Source organism: Oculina patagonica, chromosome 8 (assembly GCF_052425735.1).
Source record: "Oculina patagonica isolate OP01 chromosome 8, crgOcupat, whole genome shotgun sequence".
NCBI classification, from domain to species: Eukaryota; Metazoa; Cnidaria; class Anthozoa; order Scleractinia; family Oculinidae; genus Oculina; species Oculina patagonica.
Window position 1 is genome coordinate 22801146 of NC_135765.1, and position 18364 is coordinate 22819509.

General features: G+C 37.8%; 1 protein-coding gene across 6 annotated transcripts in view; it reads right to left on the reverse strand.

Annotated features, from left to right (window-relative positions):
* The window catches only part of LOC144661919 (uncharacterized), a 103515-nt gene that overhangs the window by 77775 nt on the left and 7376 nt on the right, over nt 1–18364 (reverse strand). The window contains exons 6-10 of one of the 6 annotated variants that reach the window (XM_078522627.1): nt 15184–15261; nt 13040–13107; nt 11729–11854; nt 7500–11456; nt 5676–6892 (exon numbers count right to left, since the gene is read on the reverse strand). The exons of 4 other annotated variants lie outside the window; for them this stretch is intronic. In XM_078522627.1, coding sequence (XP_078378753.1) covers nt 7512–11456; nt 11729–11854; nt 13040–13107; nt 15184–15261 — 4217 coding nt within the window. In that variant the 3' untranslated portion in view covers nt 5676–6892; nt 7500–7511. Of the gene's footprint in view, nt 1–5675; nt 6893–7499; nt 11457–11728; nt 11855–13039; nt 13108–15183; nt 15262–18364 lie in introns of those variants that run through there. One more of the 6 variants, XM_078522624.1, reaches the window with a different exon arrangement.

Below are 18364 nucleotides of genomic sequence, written 5' to 3' on the forward strand. Positions count from 1 at the left end.
CATAATAGCGAAACAGTTTCAAGGAAATGCTATTCGTTCTCAAATGTATGCCATTTTTGTTACCCACTAAAACTTGAACTTTAAAGCGTTCCTATGTTTTAATATATTATCGCATTAGATTATTATTGTTCGCAGTTCTTTTTAATCTCCTACGCACCTATCCTTTTCAATTAATACTTACTCGTTGTAGAAATTAAACAATAACATGAAAGTGAACAGTAAATAGGATCACTGATACCAGGAACCTTGATGTGTTGTAATTGGGCAGTTTTGCAACACTATGGCCATTGCTCTTTGCAGTAATTTTGGAAAATAAAAGAAACACTGTAATGAACTTCAAGGTTTTATAATTTTTTATACTTTTAAACAATGTAATTACGTACTACACACGAGCTCACTAGCGCTTCAGCTTTTATTCCTTATCCTGTTAAATAAAGACCACTTACATAAAACCATTGATTTCGACATTTTCAGCGTAAGACTTATTACATGTGCCGTCGAGCAAACGTAAACTAGTAGATGATGTTATTTCCCTTTTATTGTTTTTTTTTTTATTATAGTTTCCCCCTTCCTTTTTGACTTCAATAGTAGTATACGTCATAAAAAAAATTGTAAATAGTTCTTATCGTAATCTTTATCTTTTTAATAACATTGTGTAAATAATTAAGCAATTCAGCCTACTGGTATCCATTTAATTGTTTTAATAAACCTGTCTATCTACCTATCTATCACGCCCACAGGAAACTGAATTTTTCGACCTTACCCCTTGAATATTTATACAGTCAAATGAATGTCTGTGTAAAAATTTTAGACCCTGCCGGTAGGCAGTTTAAATCTCATTTTGTTTCGGTCAAATGGTGAAGATCTCTTTAATTCAAACCAGAATAACTTTACTTTTGGTCATTTTGTCGAGGAGGAAAGTTAAGTTTATCTTAAAGCAAAGCAGTTGCATGCACATCTATAATCTTAAACTCGCGTAAAATCAACAAAACGTTTATGTATCAGAGCTTAGCAAAACGATATCGACATTAATATAAGTTTTAAAGTTATTACATTTTGCGTTAATATTACATTTTGCGGCAATTATTACATTTTGCGGCAATTATTATTACATTTTGCGTTAGTATTGCATTTTTCGGCGATTATTTTATTTTGCGGCGTAACAGATGTATCAAGTTGAATTTTGCTTATTGGCGGCGTTTCGAACACAAGCCATTTCTTGGCGTAGCTAAAAAGCTACTTTTTTACAATAACAATTCCAACGTTTACCTTAAACTTTCTCGGTACTTCTAAGAAAAGCCCACAGATCTACGGCAGAAGAATACGTTGAAAGTCAGAAAACAAGAACACACAAGATAAAAGCAAAGCGGACGTGAAACTATTGGATGAATATTTTTGATAAGCGAAGAACACGACTAGCGAAAGTCGTAATAGCTTCAGAAGAACTGAACAAGTATTTTGCAGGTACGTTATCCGCTTTAATTAACTGGCACTATTAAAACAAAAAGAACCGAAAAAGACGGCAGTGGAAGCAAAAACAAAGCTGCTGGACATGCGTTGACCGATTAAGACTTTAAACTGCTTTACACTGTTTACGAAAATAACTTGCTTGGACTGTTGGAGTATCTTTGACTGAATTGTTCATAAATGGGGCGTTCAATGACTTCAGTGATAATCTCAGTACGTATAATAATAAACAAAATACCACATGGAAAGTGTTTTGTACGGTATTTGCGCGATAGGCCTTATTCGTATTCCCCGACGGCCCTGGGACGAGAGCCTTCTGAACATGAATGCGAGGCTCATGATCATGCGGGGTACTTTGCTCAAAATTGCAAAGAAACATGGAAAATTGCGAATGGATTGCCGAAAAACCTTAAAAATTATAAACGCTTTAAGGATCTAGAGCTAGACGGTGATCTGCGGGCTAGAGGGATACCAGTGTCAATCAGAAATAATTAGAAGATCTGGTAGAACTGACCAAGAAGGCTAACAAATTTACCCTGAATCATCGGGAACCGTTTCGAGTCAGCAATACTTGCGAAGTAAACTTCAACACCAGGTTATGTTTCCAGCTAATCTGTTATGTTTATTTTCAGTGTATATCCGACTTAAGCGAGGGATTAAACTTCCTTGAGGATATTTATATTGCTATTTAAGTAAGGGGTTCAGAAGAGGGAACTTACTAAATTTAATTTGATCACGCACACATATATCTCAGTAACAAACGTAAACAAATTGCTAGCGCTGTGATAACTTTTTTCACTGCAAGACCATGAAATGAGCGTGAAACGATTAACAGCATCACCTGAGCCAAATGAAAATCTAGCCTTTAACTCAAAAATTGTGTGTAGTTAGCTCCAAAACGAATTTGTAAATTGCTTTGTAATTTAGTGACTTTGCCGATCTTAATGTGCGTGCGAGATTTTAATTTGAAACATCCAGTTCTGCTTCAGACTATTTTCGTGAAAGAATATTAAATGATCATTAAATTATCGATATCCTCACTTGACTGAGCTGAGAAAATTATCTTTTATTCGAACATTCGATGATTTAGGGGCGAAAGGAATTTGGAAGTTTAGATCTTGTGATTTCGCCAGTTTGCTTGAACCGGCGTTCGAGAACATTAATTAAATTTACTATTTCTCTTAAAGACGTTTCGCAGCAGCACAGAAAAATAGCAGTCAAAGTGTGAAATAAATCAGTTCAGTGGAATTAAAAGCTATTCTTTTAACTAAACAATGAGAGCATTTAACAGCAAACGAATTTGTAAATAATTAATGCACCATTATTTCGTTCAGTTGTTTTTGTCCATATGCCGATCAAAATATGAAGTCAATACGCAGCATGCCTTCAGACATAAATTTATTCTAACTTTTTTTTTAAAATAATAGCAATACAAATCTCTCCAAGTTAAGTCTATTGCCTCTGGCAAGTCGGATGTACAATCAAAGCAAATATTAACAGATTGGGGTTATTACCTTGCGACTCGATGACTGACGCACTCCCCCGATTCAACTACTTCAAGGAAATTTGTTAGTCTTCTCGGTCAATACTACCAGATCTTCTAATTTTTCTGATTGACACTGGTATCCCTCTAGCCTGCAGATCACCTCCTAGCTCAAGATTCTCAAAGCGTTTATAATTTTTAAAGTTTTTCGGCAACCCAGTCGCAATTTTCCATATGTTTCTTTGCAATTTCGAGCAAAGTACCCCGCATTAGCCTCGCATTCATGTTTAGAAGGCTCTCGTCCCAGGGCCGTCGGGGAATACGAATAAGGCCTATTGTTGGCTTTTATCAGAAAACTCAACTCGTTCGCTCCGCTCGCTCGTTCGATTTCTGATACTTCGCCAACTCGTGCGTAAATACCGTACGCGCGCACTTTCCATGAAGTATTCTACATATAAAAACCACTGATATTTTTTTCGTGTCATTTTTAACTCGGAAAAGAGTTGTACTGGGCGAAGTGAATTCACTCCTTCCATCCTTCACTCGATTCCTGTAAACAAAGGCACGCAATACGTGCAAGTGTTTTACGGCCTCTAGAGAATTAGACCTGTCCTCTGGTAACCTACATTTCTAGTTAAGTTGAATAATATTAACATGCCTAATTACCAGCCGAAATATTGTATTAATGCCAGTTCTCTTGAAATACCGTATTTATTCAGCTTTAAGCCGAGACTCTAAACGTTTGGTTTTTAGAAACAGTTAGACTCCGACAAAAAAAAACCGAAACACTCGGAAATAAGCCGGGACCCAATTTTTTTCGTCGCAATCTCTTCTACAATAATTATTTCTGCCTGAGACTGTTTCTGTTCCTTTCCTTCTGTTCCTTTCTTTAAGTTTAGTTAATTTGTAGTCCCTATTTTTTCGCAGAGTTCGAAAAAAAATTTCGCGTCAAACTCGACGGACTCTGCGAAAAAATAGGGACTGCTCGTAGTCTAGCAGAATCACTGCTAACAAGGAATCGATCTATTTGACTTGTTGTCGCGACACCAGAAACTGGCAAATCAGAAGCGTTCGTTGCCACGCGCTTGGTAAACATTGTAACACGATCTGACAGAAATCGGCTGCATGTAATATTTTTGTTCAAAAGCGAGAAATTAAAATACCACGACTTCTCTCACGTTCTCTGCTAAAAGAAACCACTTCAGAAGAGTTTGATTGGATTGAGGATACTCGACAAATACTGGTAACAACACATATTTAGTTTTGATGACATTTAAAGTTCACCCGCTTGATCTGCTTGATCTTTTCGCAAGCATCTTGGCAAATTGCGACGAACTGAAGATTCACCGAATCATCTAGCCTGAATTTTAGACATCCCTCTGTGCTCGCCTGCTGGCATTCAGGCTACGAATCATCAGGAATTATCCCGTATTCTCTGGCGATTTTGCAGTTGTTCTGAACTGTCTCTACCTCGGCAACGACTTTCAATTTGAAGGTTTAGTTGTTTGAAAACCAGTAGCTTTTGGCATGATGATCGATAACTGCTTTTCGGAAAAATGCGTGATGGTTTGAGATGGGATTCTGAACTCAGGTGAATGTTTTGTCACGCTTGTGTACGGTTCTATTAATACATTCATTCGTTATCAGTGATTTGTTGTTTTTCAATTAGATAGTTGTGATTCAACGAATATGTTGATTCGCTGCACGTGGATTATTTTATAGTTTGAAGGAAAAATCGTGTCTCGGCTTATAGCTGAGTGATTTGGGTTTATTTTTTGTCAGAGTCTAACTGTTTCCAAAAACTAAAAGTCTAGGGTCTCGGCTTATAGCCGAATAAATACGGTACATGCATGCTTAACTACCAGCTGAAATATTGTATTAATGTCAGTTTTCTTGAAATAGACCAAAACTTAATTTTTCTAATGATATTATTATTTTGCCTAACCTTCAAAAAACAAAAAGGAAAAATAAAAAGAAAGAAAACAATTTGCAACCGATGGGAACTCTATCACTTGCCCTTTCAGCCTGCTCTCGATGAGCAGCTAGATGACAATGGAACTAATTAAACTAACATTTGTTTTAGCAAATCTCTCCTTCTCAGTTTGTTGTTTTCGATTCTTGTTTCATAATAACTTTTCCGAGTTTAGTGGCTCATAGCCACTTTAAATAGTTATTTCTTTGTGTGTGTGTGTCATTGCGGTCTTAGACGAAACACCAGTTAGTGTTAGCGGTGCCGTTATAAAGGCCAAGGGATGAGCGCTATGTGAAACGATGCGGGGGATGCTCGTCGACTCGTTTTGGGTTCTTAATTGTGGACGTTGGACTCTCTTGGAGAGCTCAGAACGGATAGCTTACGTTCTGGCCCATCAAAGTATCTTTTAGGATTGATAGGGAACCAAAACAATAAACTTCGTCGTACTGCGTCGATAGTTTAGGTCAAAGGATCAACTGAACTAAACTCTTGATTTTTTTTTCCTTTTTGAATATATTTAAGCCTTGGGCTAACTATTTTAAATCCGGCAGGATTGTCCTGCGAAAAAAATTGCTAAGTATAGGCTTATCACGTTCCCGGATTGAGGAGAAATACGTGGATGGCATCTGGTGAGAAGAAAAAACAAATTTGTCCTCTACAAGGACAAATCCGTTTATGCCAATTAATATCTTCCCAAAGTAAGCTGTAAACAATCTCCCTGTTTAATACACTATAAATACACATCAATACTAATCTCTAAAAACAAATTGAATTTATTACCATTGCCCTTGATATCAAACTAGCATCAATTTTTCCTCAACGATTTCACCTAGGGAACAAGTTGGTAATAATAGAAATTCGAGCAGGCTAGACAAAATATAACGGCAAAATGATCGTATTAAGAGGTACGATGATTGATATTTGGGATAGAAATCCTCTATCGCTTAGACTGTCTATAGTAAAAGTTAAAAAATTCGAATTAATAAGTTGACATTGGCTAAAAATATTGTTTTTGGACGTTTCGGCCACTACTGTTGCCTTCTTCAGCAAGATAAAAATGCAAATGTAGAAATAAAAAACGACAAGACAAATATATTTTATTACTATTTTACACAAATCAAGTTGTTCCAAGTACATGTACCTAAACTTAAAATTCAGACTATCTAGACAAAATATATAACAGAACGAATGATAGTATTTGCTCAAATAGAAACAAGATAAATCATATGGAATAAAATCCTAAATAGTATTTTAATAGAAAATGAAGTAATTTGTTCTTTCTTAGTGATGCATCAACTCTAAATACAAACTTACCATTTTTCACTCAAAGTCGCTAATCGTGCATTTATCTGATTGGCATCTCTAAAGTCTGGTATATCTAATCTTAAAACTGTTTAGGCCAACTTTCTGATACAATTATTTAGCGACGTTAATTAAAGTTGACCATAAATGGGGGACTGCTTTACTTCTAAGTAACTCTCAAATCGCCCTTATACTATTGACTCGTGTATCAAAATGTAATCATTTTCAAAAAAATAAATGCCTGGCTCTGACATAACATCTTGTGTATAACTGAATACTGGTTAGTAAATAGTGCTTATGCGGCTCGCCACATATTTAGCTAAGTTTGGTTAAATACACGAAGACGCACATTTTCCTACAAACTGTCAGGCGGTGAGCTACTTAGACTCAAATCAAATCCTTGGTAAAGAGTCGCTTTCGTTCGTATTGATAAGTAGCTTAAAGTTATACAGGGAACAACGAAAAAAAAAGCCTGTATAGAGAAGAAAGCCTAATTTATATATACTCATTTTTTCTGCAGCTATGGAAGCTTTAACGTCTATTTACTTTTATAAATGTAGTATTTACGATGTCGTTCAGGCAAGTAAACTGTTGTCTAATCGTGCAAAGACATTTTCTTGAAGCCAACTTAAACAGTCGTCGATCAGTTCAGCTTCTAAGTTCGCCTCCTAAGAAAAACAATTGTGTACTATATAAATGAAAGAAACAACCACCCAAGGTAAATAGTTTCCCATTACTGAAGCGATGTTTGATTGACTTTCATAAGACCAAAACAAGTTGAAATAATCACCACGTCAACAAAGAACCAAGGCTGAGGGGCGGGAAAACTTGAGGGGGTAAGAAACGTTTGGTTTTGATTTTACTTTTCATTAGCTAATAATGTGCCCAGGTTTCTTAAACAAACCACCAAATCAGAGCAAACGTAAATTCCTATAAAAACAAGACGACGCTGTCAATTACGAGCTAGTGCGCGATGTGAAATTAATGCAAACTGACTGCTTTGATGTAGGAATTCAAAACAATTTCCTGTTTTTTCGAATTTATGCTAACTAATAATGTTTCACTGAAATATCATGGGATATCATAAATAAAATATTTTTTCCAAAGAAAGCCGATTTTGTCTTCCTTCATTTGAGACATTTCAATCCATATTCATGTAAATATCTGTCGAAATATTAAATAAAATGTCCACTGATGTCAATTTTGCATTTCTTCTGCATGACAGGAATACAGTTTACGTTAAATTTCATTAACATTTAACAAGGATCTACTTACAGTAAGGTACATCTAATCGCCTTCATCTAACTCCAGTGTAACGTCATCACCGATAAGTACAAATGGTGCCCAGTACTTCACTTCGCTAAACTCGTCAGAATCTCTCATACACTTCATGGCTCGGTTCAGAGCTTCATTAGCACTCCTTCCTTCTGCGAGATGATGATAGAAACTTTTCATGAACTCCAGAGTGGCCTCGTCATCAATCGCCCACAGAGACACAAGTACAGAACGAGCACCGGCACCCAGAAAGGCCCGTGCAATGCCAACCACCCCCTCAGCCTTAATCTCGCCACGACCACTATGACAGCAACTTAGAACAACCAGTCTTGCTCGCAATTGAACGCTCAGCACATCCTTCATTGATAAAAGGAAGTCTTCCTCGATTGGAATCTGGGATGCTCGTGTAGTGTTTGGTGCCAAAGCAATTTCTCCTGTTTCCATACGACCATGTGCTGCAATGTGTACCAAAGCAACTGACGGAAGTCTTCTTAAGACTTCCTCTTTTGTTGCCTCTTTACCGGTGAGGGGTGCAGCGTGGAGTATTTTCCCGACTATCTCTACTTCCGCTTTTGCACATGGCAACTGCATCAGCTTTGTCCCCTGATAAAGAACTTCCTCTAAACACGGATCACCCACGAGCAATGCCCCAGACTTACTGTGGTAATCTGCTGAACAATCTGTGATCAATTTCAAGCTACTCAGGGATGGAATTATTCGAATGGTAAAATCTTGACAAAGGTAGTTTGAATTGGAATCAAGGAATGCAGCATAAGGGGCCAAGCACAATGCTCCTTCAGGAACAAATATCAGTTCTTTTCCATGAATCAAGTCTAAGATGGGGCCAATGATGAGGTCATACAATGATTTCAAAGGATTGGTATGAACAGGTGTCGGTTGAGATATGGTTTGATCACATTTTGTACCTGTTAGATCTTCATCGCCCATCCGATCCAATGAACGATCCTCGCACGTCACACCACCTCTCACACCAATTTCTTCATAAGCATCGTGAATTAAACACTCAGCAACAGTGGTCGCCACATCTTCCGAGCTGTTGTTGCAAATTTTTTTTCTTCTCAACTGAATATCTTTTCCATCTTGAATGATCCAGAAAATGATTTCTTTTTCATCAACCGCCATAAAGACTGTATTAGATGAAAGACGCGCTAATGTAATAAAAGTTGTTTCTTCCGCTTTATCAGATGTTTCAGTTGCATATTTTACATTCATAAGATCATGCAGAGCTTGTGCACGTCCTTGCTCAGCGGCAAATAGGGCCTCGACTACTTCGCCTTGCTTTAGCAGTAGACGCCATAAACAGGTGTATGCATAACTGTTCAAATTGCGGTAGCTAACTTTCCACTCATCTTTAAACATTAGATCGCGCCTAACATCATTGAATAATCTCACACTGGAATAATAACAATCAAGGGCCTCAAGTGGTGAACCTTCTGATTCATAGCTCTGACCAAGGAAATACAATGATTTAGCCTCTCTAGCCCTGTCGCCTACTTCTTTGGCGATTTTTAAAAAACGTTCATGGTAGTCAATTGCTTTTTTGAAATCTCTCAGACTGTGATAAGCGTTGCCAAGATTACCATAAGCATTTCCTTCCCCAACCGTGTCTCCCACTTCTTTTGCAATTTTTAGATGTCGTTCATGGCACGCAATGGCTTTTTTCAAATCGCCCAAGTTGCCATAAGCGTTGCCAAGATTACCATAAGCACCTCCTTCTCCAGATTTGTTTCCTATTTCTTTGGCAACTTTAAGGCAACGTTCATGGTACTCGATCGCTTTCTTGAAATCTCCCAGATTGCCATAAGCGATGCCAATACTACCATGAGCACCTCCTTCTCCAGCAATGTCGCCTAATTCGTTGGCAATTTTAAGACGAAGTTCATGGTAATCGATGGCTTTTTTGAAATTTCCCAGACTGTGATAAGAGTTGCCAAGATTACCATAAGCACTTCCTTCTCCATCACTGTCGCCTACTTCTTTGGCAATTTTTAGATGATGTTCATGGTACTCGATGGCTTTTTTGAAATCCGCAATTCCGTGATAAGCTTTGCCAAGATTACCATAAGCCTTTCCTTCTCCAGATTTGTCTCCTACGTCCTTGACGATTTTAAGATGACGCTCATGTTGCTCGATGGCTTTTTTGAAATCTCCCAGACTGTCATAGTCGTGGCCAAGATTACCATAAGCACCTCCTTCTCCAGCTTTGTCTCCTACTTCTTTGGAAATTTTTAAATTTCGTTTATGGTACTCGATGGCTTTTTTCAAATCTCCTAGACGGTGATAAGCGGTGCCAAGATCACCATAAGCACGTCCTTCTCCAGCTTTGTCTCCTACTACTTTTGCAATTTGTAGACGACGTTCATGGTACTCGATGGCTTTTCTGAATTCTCCCAGACTGCAATAAGCGTTGCCAAGGTTACCATAAGCAGTTCCTTCTCCAACTTTGTCTCCTACCTCTTTGGTAATTTTTAGATCACGGTCAAGGTACTCGATCGCTTTTATGAAATCTCCTAAATTGCTATAAGCGTAACCAAGATTACCAAAAGCACGTCCTTCTCCAGCTCTGTCCCCTACTTCTTTGGCAATTTTCAGATCACGCTCATGATACTCGATGGCTTTGCTGAAATCTCCCAGACTGTGATAAGCGTTGCCAAATTTACTATAAGCTCGTCCTTCTTCAGCTTTGTTCCCTACTTCCTTGGTAATTTCTAGATGACGTTCATAGTACTCGATGGCTTTCTTCAAATCTCCCAGCCTGTGATAAGCGTTGCCAAGATTGCCATAAGTACCTCCTTCTCCAGCTTTGTCTCCTACCTCTTTGGCAATTTTTAGATTACGTTCATGGTACTCAATGGCTCTTTTGAAATCTCCTAGACTGTGATAAGCGTTGCCAAGATTACCATAAGCACGCCCTTCTCCAGCTATGTCTCGTACTTCTTTGGTAGTTTTTAGATGATTTTCATGGTACTCGATGGCTTTGTTGATATCTCCCAGGCTATTATAAGCGATGCCAAGACTACCACAAGCACGTCCTTCGCCAGCTTTGTCTCCTACTTCTTTGGCAATTTTTAAATGACGCTCATGGTACTCGACGGCTTTTTTGAAATCACCCAGTTCGACATAAGCGCTGCCAAGATTACCATAAGCACGCCCTTCTCCAACTATGTCTCGCACTTCTTTGGAAATTTTTAGATGATATTCATGGTATTCAATGGCTTTGTTAATATCTCCCAGGTTATTATAAGCGATGCCAAGATTACCACAAGCACCTCCTTCGTCAACTTTGTCTCCTACTTCTTTGGCCATTTTTAGACCACGTTCAAGGTACTCGACGGCTTTTCTGAAATCACCCAGATCGACATAAACGCAACCAAGATTATTATAAGCATGTCTTTCTTCAGCTTGATCCCTATCTTCTTTGGCGAATTCAAGGTGACGTTCATGGTATTCGATGGCTTTTTGGAACTTTCCTAGACTGTGATAAGCGATGCCAAGTTTTTTATAAGCTTTTGCTTCCCCGGCTTTGTTTTCTACTTCTTGGAAAGTTTTTAGATAACTTTCATGGTAATCGATGGCTGTTTTGAAATCTCCCAGACTGTAATAAGCGTTGATAAGATTGCCATAAGCACGTTTTTCTCCAGCATGATCGCCTACTTCTTTAGCAATTTGAAGATGCCGCCCATTGTACTCGATAGCTTTTTCCAAATATCCCATACTGCCATAAGCGATGGCAAGATTACCATAAGCACGACCTTCTTCAGCTTTGTCTCGTAGTTCTTTGGCAATTTTTAAATCACGTTCAAGGTACTCAATGGCTTGTTTGAAACCTCCCAGATTGCCAGAAGCGTAACCAAGATCACCATAAGTACGTCCTTTTCCAGCCGTGTCTCCTACCTTTTGAACGTCTTTGAAGGTCTTGGGAAGAACTTCACTTTTCTATCAGACATAAACAGTGTTGTTTGTAACAAACCCATAACCAAAAGTATTAAGCTACGGTGTTTTTTATTGAACAAAAACAAGGAAAATCAGTCTTAGCAAACTAAGCACGATTAATCGTCATGTCTGCAACTAACTCTTAAACATATTTAATAACAAGAGTGGGTCACTAATCTTGTTTCCTTGCTACAGAGCTGTAATTTCTAAGGCATTTAAGCTTGAGGCTTTGCGAGAAAGTTTTCAAAATAATATTATAATGTAATATTACTTACCAGGCTTTTTACAGTCTGAATGGTAGGCCTACTCTTCGTGTTTGGTCGTTTTATTTCTTGGGAACTATTTTGATCACTAATACACCAGGCCCACAAATCTGTTAATGTCTTATTAGTCTTGTCAATCTGCTTAGTGTTAAGTTACACGACAGATAAATGGAATCGCGAATTCATTAAAATAAGTTGTAAAGCTATCAAATATATCCTTTATAATTTATTTAATTTCTATTGGAAAATAACAAAAAGTAAATACGTGCACTGATTGATTAAAAATTGTGTTTCTATAACTCAATGGAGACACAGACAACTGTTGTAGTCATGGCAATCATAAGTCACGGAGCTGAAATATGCTAGGCAAAAAAACAACTAAGAATAGTGTCAAATTTTAATGTCACAGCTGACATAAACCAGGTTAAGACTAAACAAATATTTACACACTTAAAAACAAGCCGTCTGCGAAAGATATTATCGAAGCGGCTGACCTTTCGAAGAAGTATGGGCATTGGCGCCACTTTACTCCATTCTAGAGTTTGCAGCACTTCAGAACTATCCACATGCTCCTCAACAGGACAAGATATTCGTGCAGAATGCCGAGTCAAACTTCTTTTAACAGAAAATGCATTTTCACCTCCAAGGTTCGAGTCGCTCGATCGGCAGCGTCGTTCGTCAAACCATTCGGTTAAGTCGATGAAGCGAAATAAAATCACAATTCTTGACTCCTTCCAGTGCTTTACTTCAGTTAAACCATCGACTTAGTTACTTCTCATTATTAAGTTAACTTTGATGCCTGTTTGCTTTGTTTGTTTGGCCAAAAACGGTGAATTTTAGCCTTGAAGCAGGAATGTCGAGCAGTTGATTTCTTTCCGTTGATCGACTCCCTTACTATAATTGGTTGATCAGGTTTATGACATAAGACTGCGAGGTAAAGAGAATCTACATTTTCATGTTAAATAAAGCGCAAAATATTTCTTTGATGTGCTTTATCTTCTTTCTGCTATTTTCTTAAAAAAATGTTTTTTGTTTTAAAGAAACTAGAAAATGAACAAATATGTCACAAATGACGATTTTTGGCCAGACCTACTTATAAATGTGACGTTTCCATGGCGAGGTCCAAAATCGTGGACACAAAGTTGACATAGCAAAATTTCTGCAGAAGATCAATGAACAGGTACTTCATAATTCATATTGCATCACGCATGTTTTGTTCATAGTTTAGTTGGGCTATTAATAGTTTACTAGAGTGCAAAAGCTAAGATGGATAGTTCCGTTTTATTGATGGTAAGGAACATAGATGAATATTATCAAGGATACTGCCAATCCCTTTTCACACCAAGTTATGGCTTCTTCATAACACTGCAGCTGAACACAAGCACTTGCTCCTGCAATAAAATATTTTACATTAGGTCAAAAGTACGTATTACATATCTATATTACGAAAGCAAAATAATACAAAAACCGACTTATTCCTATAACTACTGTATTCTTAACCCTATTCAGACCGGGAGGGGCTTTTGAGGCCCGCGCTGACCTTGAACGCTTATAACTATTTCAATATTCAACCAAACCCTGCCAAACTGTAAGTTTATCAACAATTTATCTGGGAATAATTTGTTAGGATAGGATGTTGTGTCAGGAACTTGTCATCACCATGGCAACGGTATTTTGATTTGCATGTTTCCCCAAATTTGTAATTTTCGTGCTTCTTTTAATGAAAATTAACTTAAATGCAATTAATTTTTACCTTTTTGCGGTTTTTAAGCACAGTGTTATTGATTTTGTGAACTTTGCAGTAATTTTGGGTGGTTTTCTAGCATTTTGGAAAAATTTTGCAATCCAAGATGGCGGTTCCAAGATGGAGGCTTTTTTGACATCATGATGTAATTGTTATGTGATGTGACGTCATCGTCCCACGTGACGTCTATCAAAAGAAAGATGTTCGGACATACAATACATCCTGTAAGTTTCAGTTCCTGTTTTCTGTTTGACGCCATTTTTAAATGGCTCACCATGAAAACGGTCAAATAAAAGAGGAGGATAACTCGAATAGGCTCATTGTGCCCAATAATTTAAACAAAAATTGAAGATCATGTTAAGTAAACCGTAATATCTCGGTATAAGCTATACCATCATCGGACTGAGAAAATAAACATACAAGCTTGATCTTAAATACTGTGGGTGAAGAGACGAAACAAAAAGTTTACTCAAGAGAATAGAAAAAAGTTCTCTGCTTGATTGCTGTCCATTGTTCAGGGAAGGTGCTGGGCGTTTGATGTAATATGCCTTCTTCTACAGGCGAAGATTCCAATTGTCACAATCTAATACTGTTGTATTTTCACGGACTACATGGGTGAAATATTCTTTGTCACAACTAACTGGAGGTGGGACAATCCGGTAAATTGCACAAATTGCGAATGAAAAGTAAATGATCACATGTTCGCAAGTGTTTGTAAATTGGGCTGTCTTTGTCGGAGATAGTGTGTTCATGTGTTCGGACGAAAAGAGTTCTGTCCGTTTTGACGATGTACGCTGAATGGCAACCAGGGCATTTCAATTTACAAACAACATGTGATTTATTCAAAAGTGTAACTTGATCTTTGTTGTTGGTGTAGAAACAAAGTTTCGTTGTTTACTCGCGTACTTTTATCTGAATGTTAGAGTTTGCAAGACATCTGCGAAGCTTCCTTTTAAAGGCTTTTAAGAGTGGCGATGTTTTAACTCCGATGTACAGGTCTTATTCAGGGCATCGTACGAGAAACGGTGAATTAGCGCGTTCGTAATGCGTGAGGGGAAGTTGTTCCAACATATGATCGTTTTAAGCCGTTTTAGTTCAAATTTAAGCATATTAGGGGAGCAGGTACTGTAAATGCGGTTGACTAGGGCTTTAATGCAAGAAATTTTCTGACACCATGCCATGGAACAAAACTATCAAAGCTTGTGTATTAACCTGTAAAGGTTTCCTTACGGTAGATCCAGATGCCGTTAGTTGAAATGTTGATATCCAGAAAGTGCGGAGTAGTGTTTTCGAAGACATCATAAGTAAATCGGATGTTCTCGTCAAACATGTGGAAATAGTCTAGAATTGTGTTTGATTGTGTCAGTTTTTATCAAAAGCAGTGCTTCGTCAACGTATCTACAGTAAAAGGTGATTAGTCCTTGATCAATGACGATTGTCTCTTCAAACTAACAACATTGGCAAACACTGGGCCTAGTGAGCTACCCATGCTGAAATTATGCTGCAGAAAAAACGGTCAAATAGCTGTAGAACTTACAATGATCGAAGACGATAATCTTTGTTTGGCCGATCGATAGCATTGGGTGTTGAGCATTTAGACGACGATTTGCAGCTCCTTCTGATTTATAAATCAGTTTATTCTACATTCAACAATCCGATAAGTTTAAAAAGGCTTTTGCAGTTAAATCCTGTCACCTATGAGGATGTCCGCAAATGATCTTACCTGTTTCCATGGCTTCAATCGAAGTCGGTTCCAACTTCACAGCAGCTGTTGCATCTTTAAGGGCTTCTCGGTAATTGCCTAGAAACGATTGAAATAAAAGCAGCGTTTACAAGAGCAATTTTTGTGTGACAACTTTTATGTTACAAATATATTTGATCCTGCAAACAAAGTTAATAGAGGGGACTGGTTATGAAATGCAGCGAACTTCAAAGAAATAACTCTTTGTTATGGTTTTTCCGCGGTCACGTGACATTGAAGATACACAAGCAAAATTTCAAGATGGCGTCTCGAGTGACTTCTATTTGAAGCGTGGTTGAATTCAGTATAACAGTTGGCTTGTTCTGGTTGAAAATGAGTCAAACCCCGTAAGTTTTACAAGATAAAAGATCGTAGATTGCTAAACCTGGCGATAATTGCGCTGTTTGGCTTTGGATCGCTTAGCAGGAAAGAAGAATCGGCATTTGGAAGCTTTTCGCACCAACACTTAAAGGACACACATAGGAAATGAAGGAAAGGCTGGCTGAACAAAACAGCCGAGTCGAGAATGACAGGGTACTATTTACCCGTTTAAAGCAGTTTGAAGCCGAAGACACGGAAATATGTATAAGCGTTGTTTGACCATAGCATAGTAGACGGGAAGGTGTTTATACCAACCATCGCATACAACTCACTGTAAAGAAAACGTTTCTTTCTTGAATATCTTTTTTTCCTTACAATTTATTTTATTGCACTAACGTATTTGTAAACGGTTGTTTCAATATTCTCTCGTTGTATAATTTTGTTTTGAGGTTCATTTTGTGTAAGTGACCAAAGAGAAAAGCACTAATTAAAAAAAAGTAAAAGTGTTTCTGTTGTGAGTCAGAGGCTGACTTTTTTTAATGGCTTTATTCAGGCGGATAGATTAAATTAGCAAAAGCGTCAAGAAAAAAATTAATATATAATAAACTATTAAGGAAAAGGAGGCAGTCTTCCAAGTTTATATATTAAAAGTTATTTCAAACGCTCAAGCGAATTCCAAGAAACCATGGATTTTCTCTTTACTCACTCCATGGTTGACCCATTACAATATTTTCAAACATATTCATAGGTAATGTAACAGTAAACAATTCATGTCACAGTCACAGTTTTTTCTTTTGAATATAGTGATTTCACCCAAATACATGTGGTGCTCTTGGTCAGTCATGAAGTGGTATTCTGAGAATCACATATTGTAGAGGATGTTTGATATTTTCTACTTTACGAATGAAGATTAATTAGAAGTTATCAAATTAAAACTTGAATTGAAATTTAAATGCTTTCTTTCCAATTGATATTAAAGTGATTTTTTTGTGTTCCATTATTCCAGATGATCATGTTTGGATCCAGGGTAGATTTCATATCCATTTATGTTCATCTGAGACACCCTAAACCGAACCGCCGTTCGAAGTTTAGCACGCCATTCAAGACCGTGGACATGCAGCAGAGATACGCGCGTTCAGGGACAAGTGGGAGATTGGAAACCACATAATTAATATGTGGTTTCCAACAATTTTAAAGCAAATTTATATGTAATATAAATGCCAATTTACATGTAATATAAATTAAAGTTAATGTGACAACCATGAAAGGAGTTCAGAGAAGTCATAAGATCACTCTATTCAAATACGCAGATCTGTCACGCAATATGCTGCAAGACTATCACTCTTGCGTTACATTCAAAGGTCAAACTCACTTCTAGAGTGTGATGCGCTATTTGGGCTGGCCAATCACATCGCCCCTTTTCTATTATGTCAATCAAGGCCATGCTGTTTTATCTAGACTTGAGTAGTTTTACTTCAAATTCTCTGAGCTCCCTAAAAGAGTTTTCACAATAATTCCCACCCACCCAACCCTCTTTGGTTCTCTTTTAGCTTAGTATTTGTAAAAATGTAGGCAATGTTTTAGTTCTACGCACATATCCGGCTATGTTAAGGGTGTTTATTTGATTACTATTATTATTTTTAAACGTTAGCCATAGCTGATGGACTAAAGAAGCAAGCCCGCATTTATAGACATTATTCTAATAATTGTTATTTCCATTTTGTATGCTTACTTACGTTTAGAACTGATGGACTTAAGCAGCATGCCTGCTTACAGAAACATTGTTTTTTATATTGTTATCATTTTGTATGCTAGCTCAGGCTTAGAGCTGTTGGACTTGAGCAATGTGTCTGCTTTTGAGATATTGATATACATGTAACCGTTAGCTTTAGTGTCGAGCTGGCATGTTTCAACTCGACCATTCTGTTATTTGATTACTGTCTCTTCTGAACTTCTTCAATAGCTTTAGACCATCTTAACTAAGCATTGTCTTTTCTTATAGTTAATAAACCACGGGAGGCGATGAAGTGCTCTGTAAAATTCGCCCTTTTGCCCCATAGCCTCACAGGGTCAGCTTTCCCCTTATAGTGGGCCCCCCAGTGTTGCTGTTGTTGGTTGTTGTGATTGTTCCCAAGGGTCCTAGAGATTAGGACCCCAGTTTCTTGGGAACCAGGGCATGTGGTTGTGTTTGTTCCCAAGGGTCCTAGAGATTAGGACCCCAGTTTCTTGGGAACGTTCCCAAGGGTCCTAGAGATTAGGACCCCAGTTTCTTGGGAACCAGGGCATGTGGTTGTGTTTGTTCCCAAGGGTCCTAGAGATAGGACCCCAGTTTCTTGGGAACTAGGGCTTCCTGAAAGGAAGGAGAGGATTCCAGTCTCTCGTTGCCAACTAACTAACCTGTGATACATGTACCCTGCATGATTTCTATTCATGATTCTGATTGGCAACTCGAGCACTTCATCCCTTACCCCTTTTCTCCCACTGAACTTGTTGTCTTGTTTTGACTTAATGGGTTGGGAACATTAATTTTTCACATAAAAGCTGGTACACCAGCTTTACAACAAATATATTTGTCACATAAAAATTGGCCGCTTTTTCTCATATACACAAGCAAATAATAATTATCACACAAAAATTGCTCGTGTAAACGAGCCTTAACATACCATTTCATAGACAGACGCAGACGGCGTATTGAGAACCTAATAGGGTTACAGAAGATTCCAAAGAGCTTGACAAACATTCGACACCTTTTTGGCAACTCTTTGATGGTTTCTGGTCAATCAAAATACAAGAGTGATGGGCGGAGTTGACAGTTATCCAAGAACGAACGTTAGACTTTGAA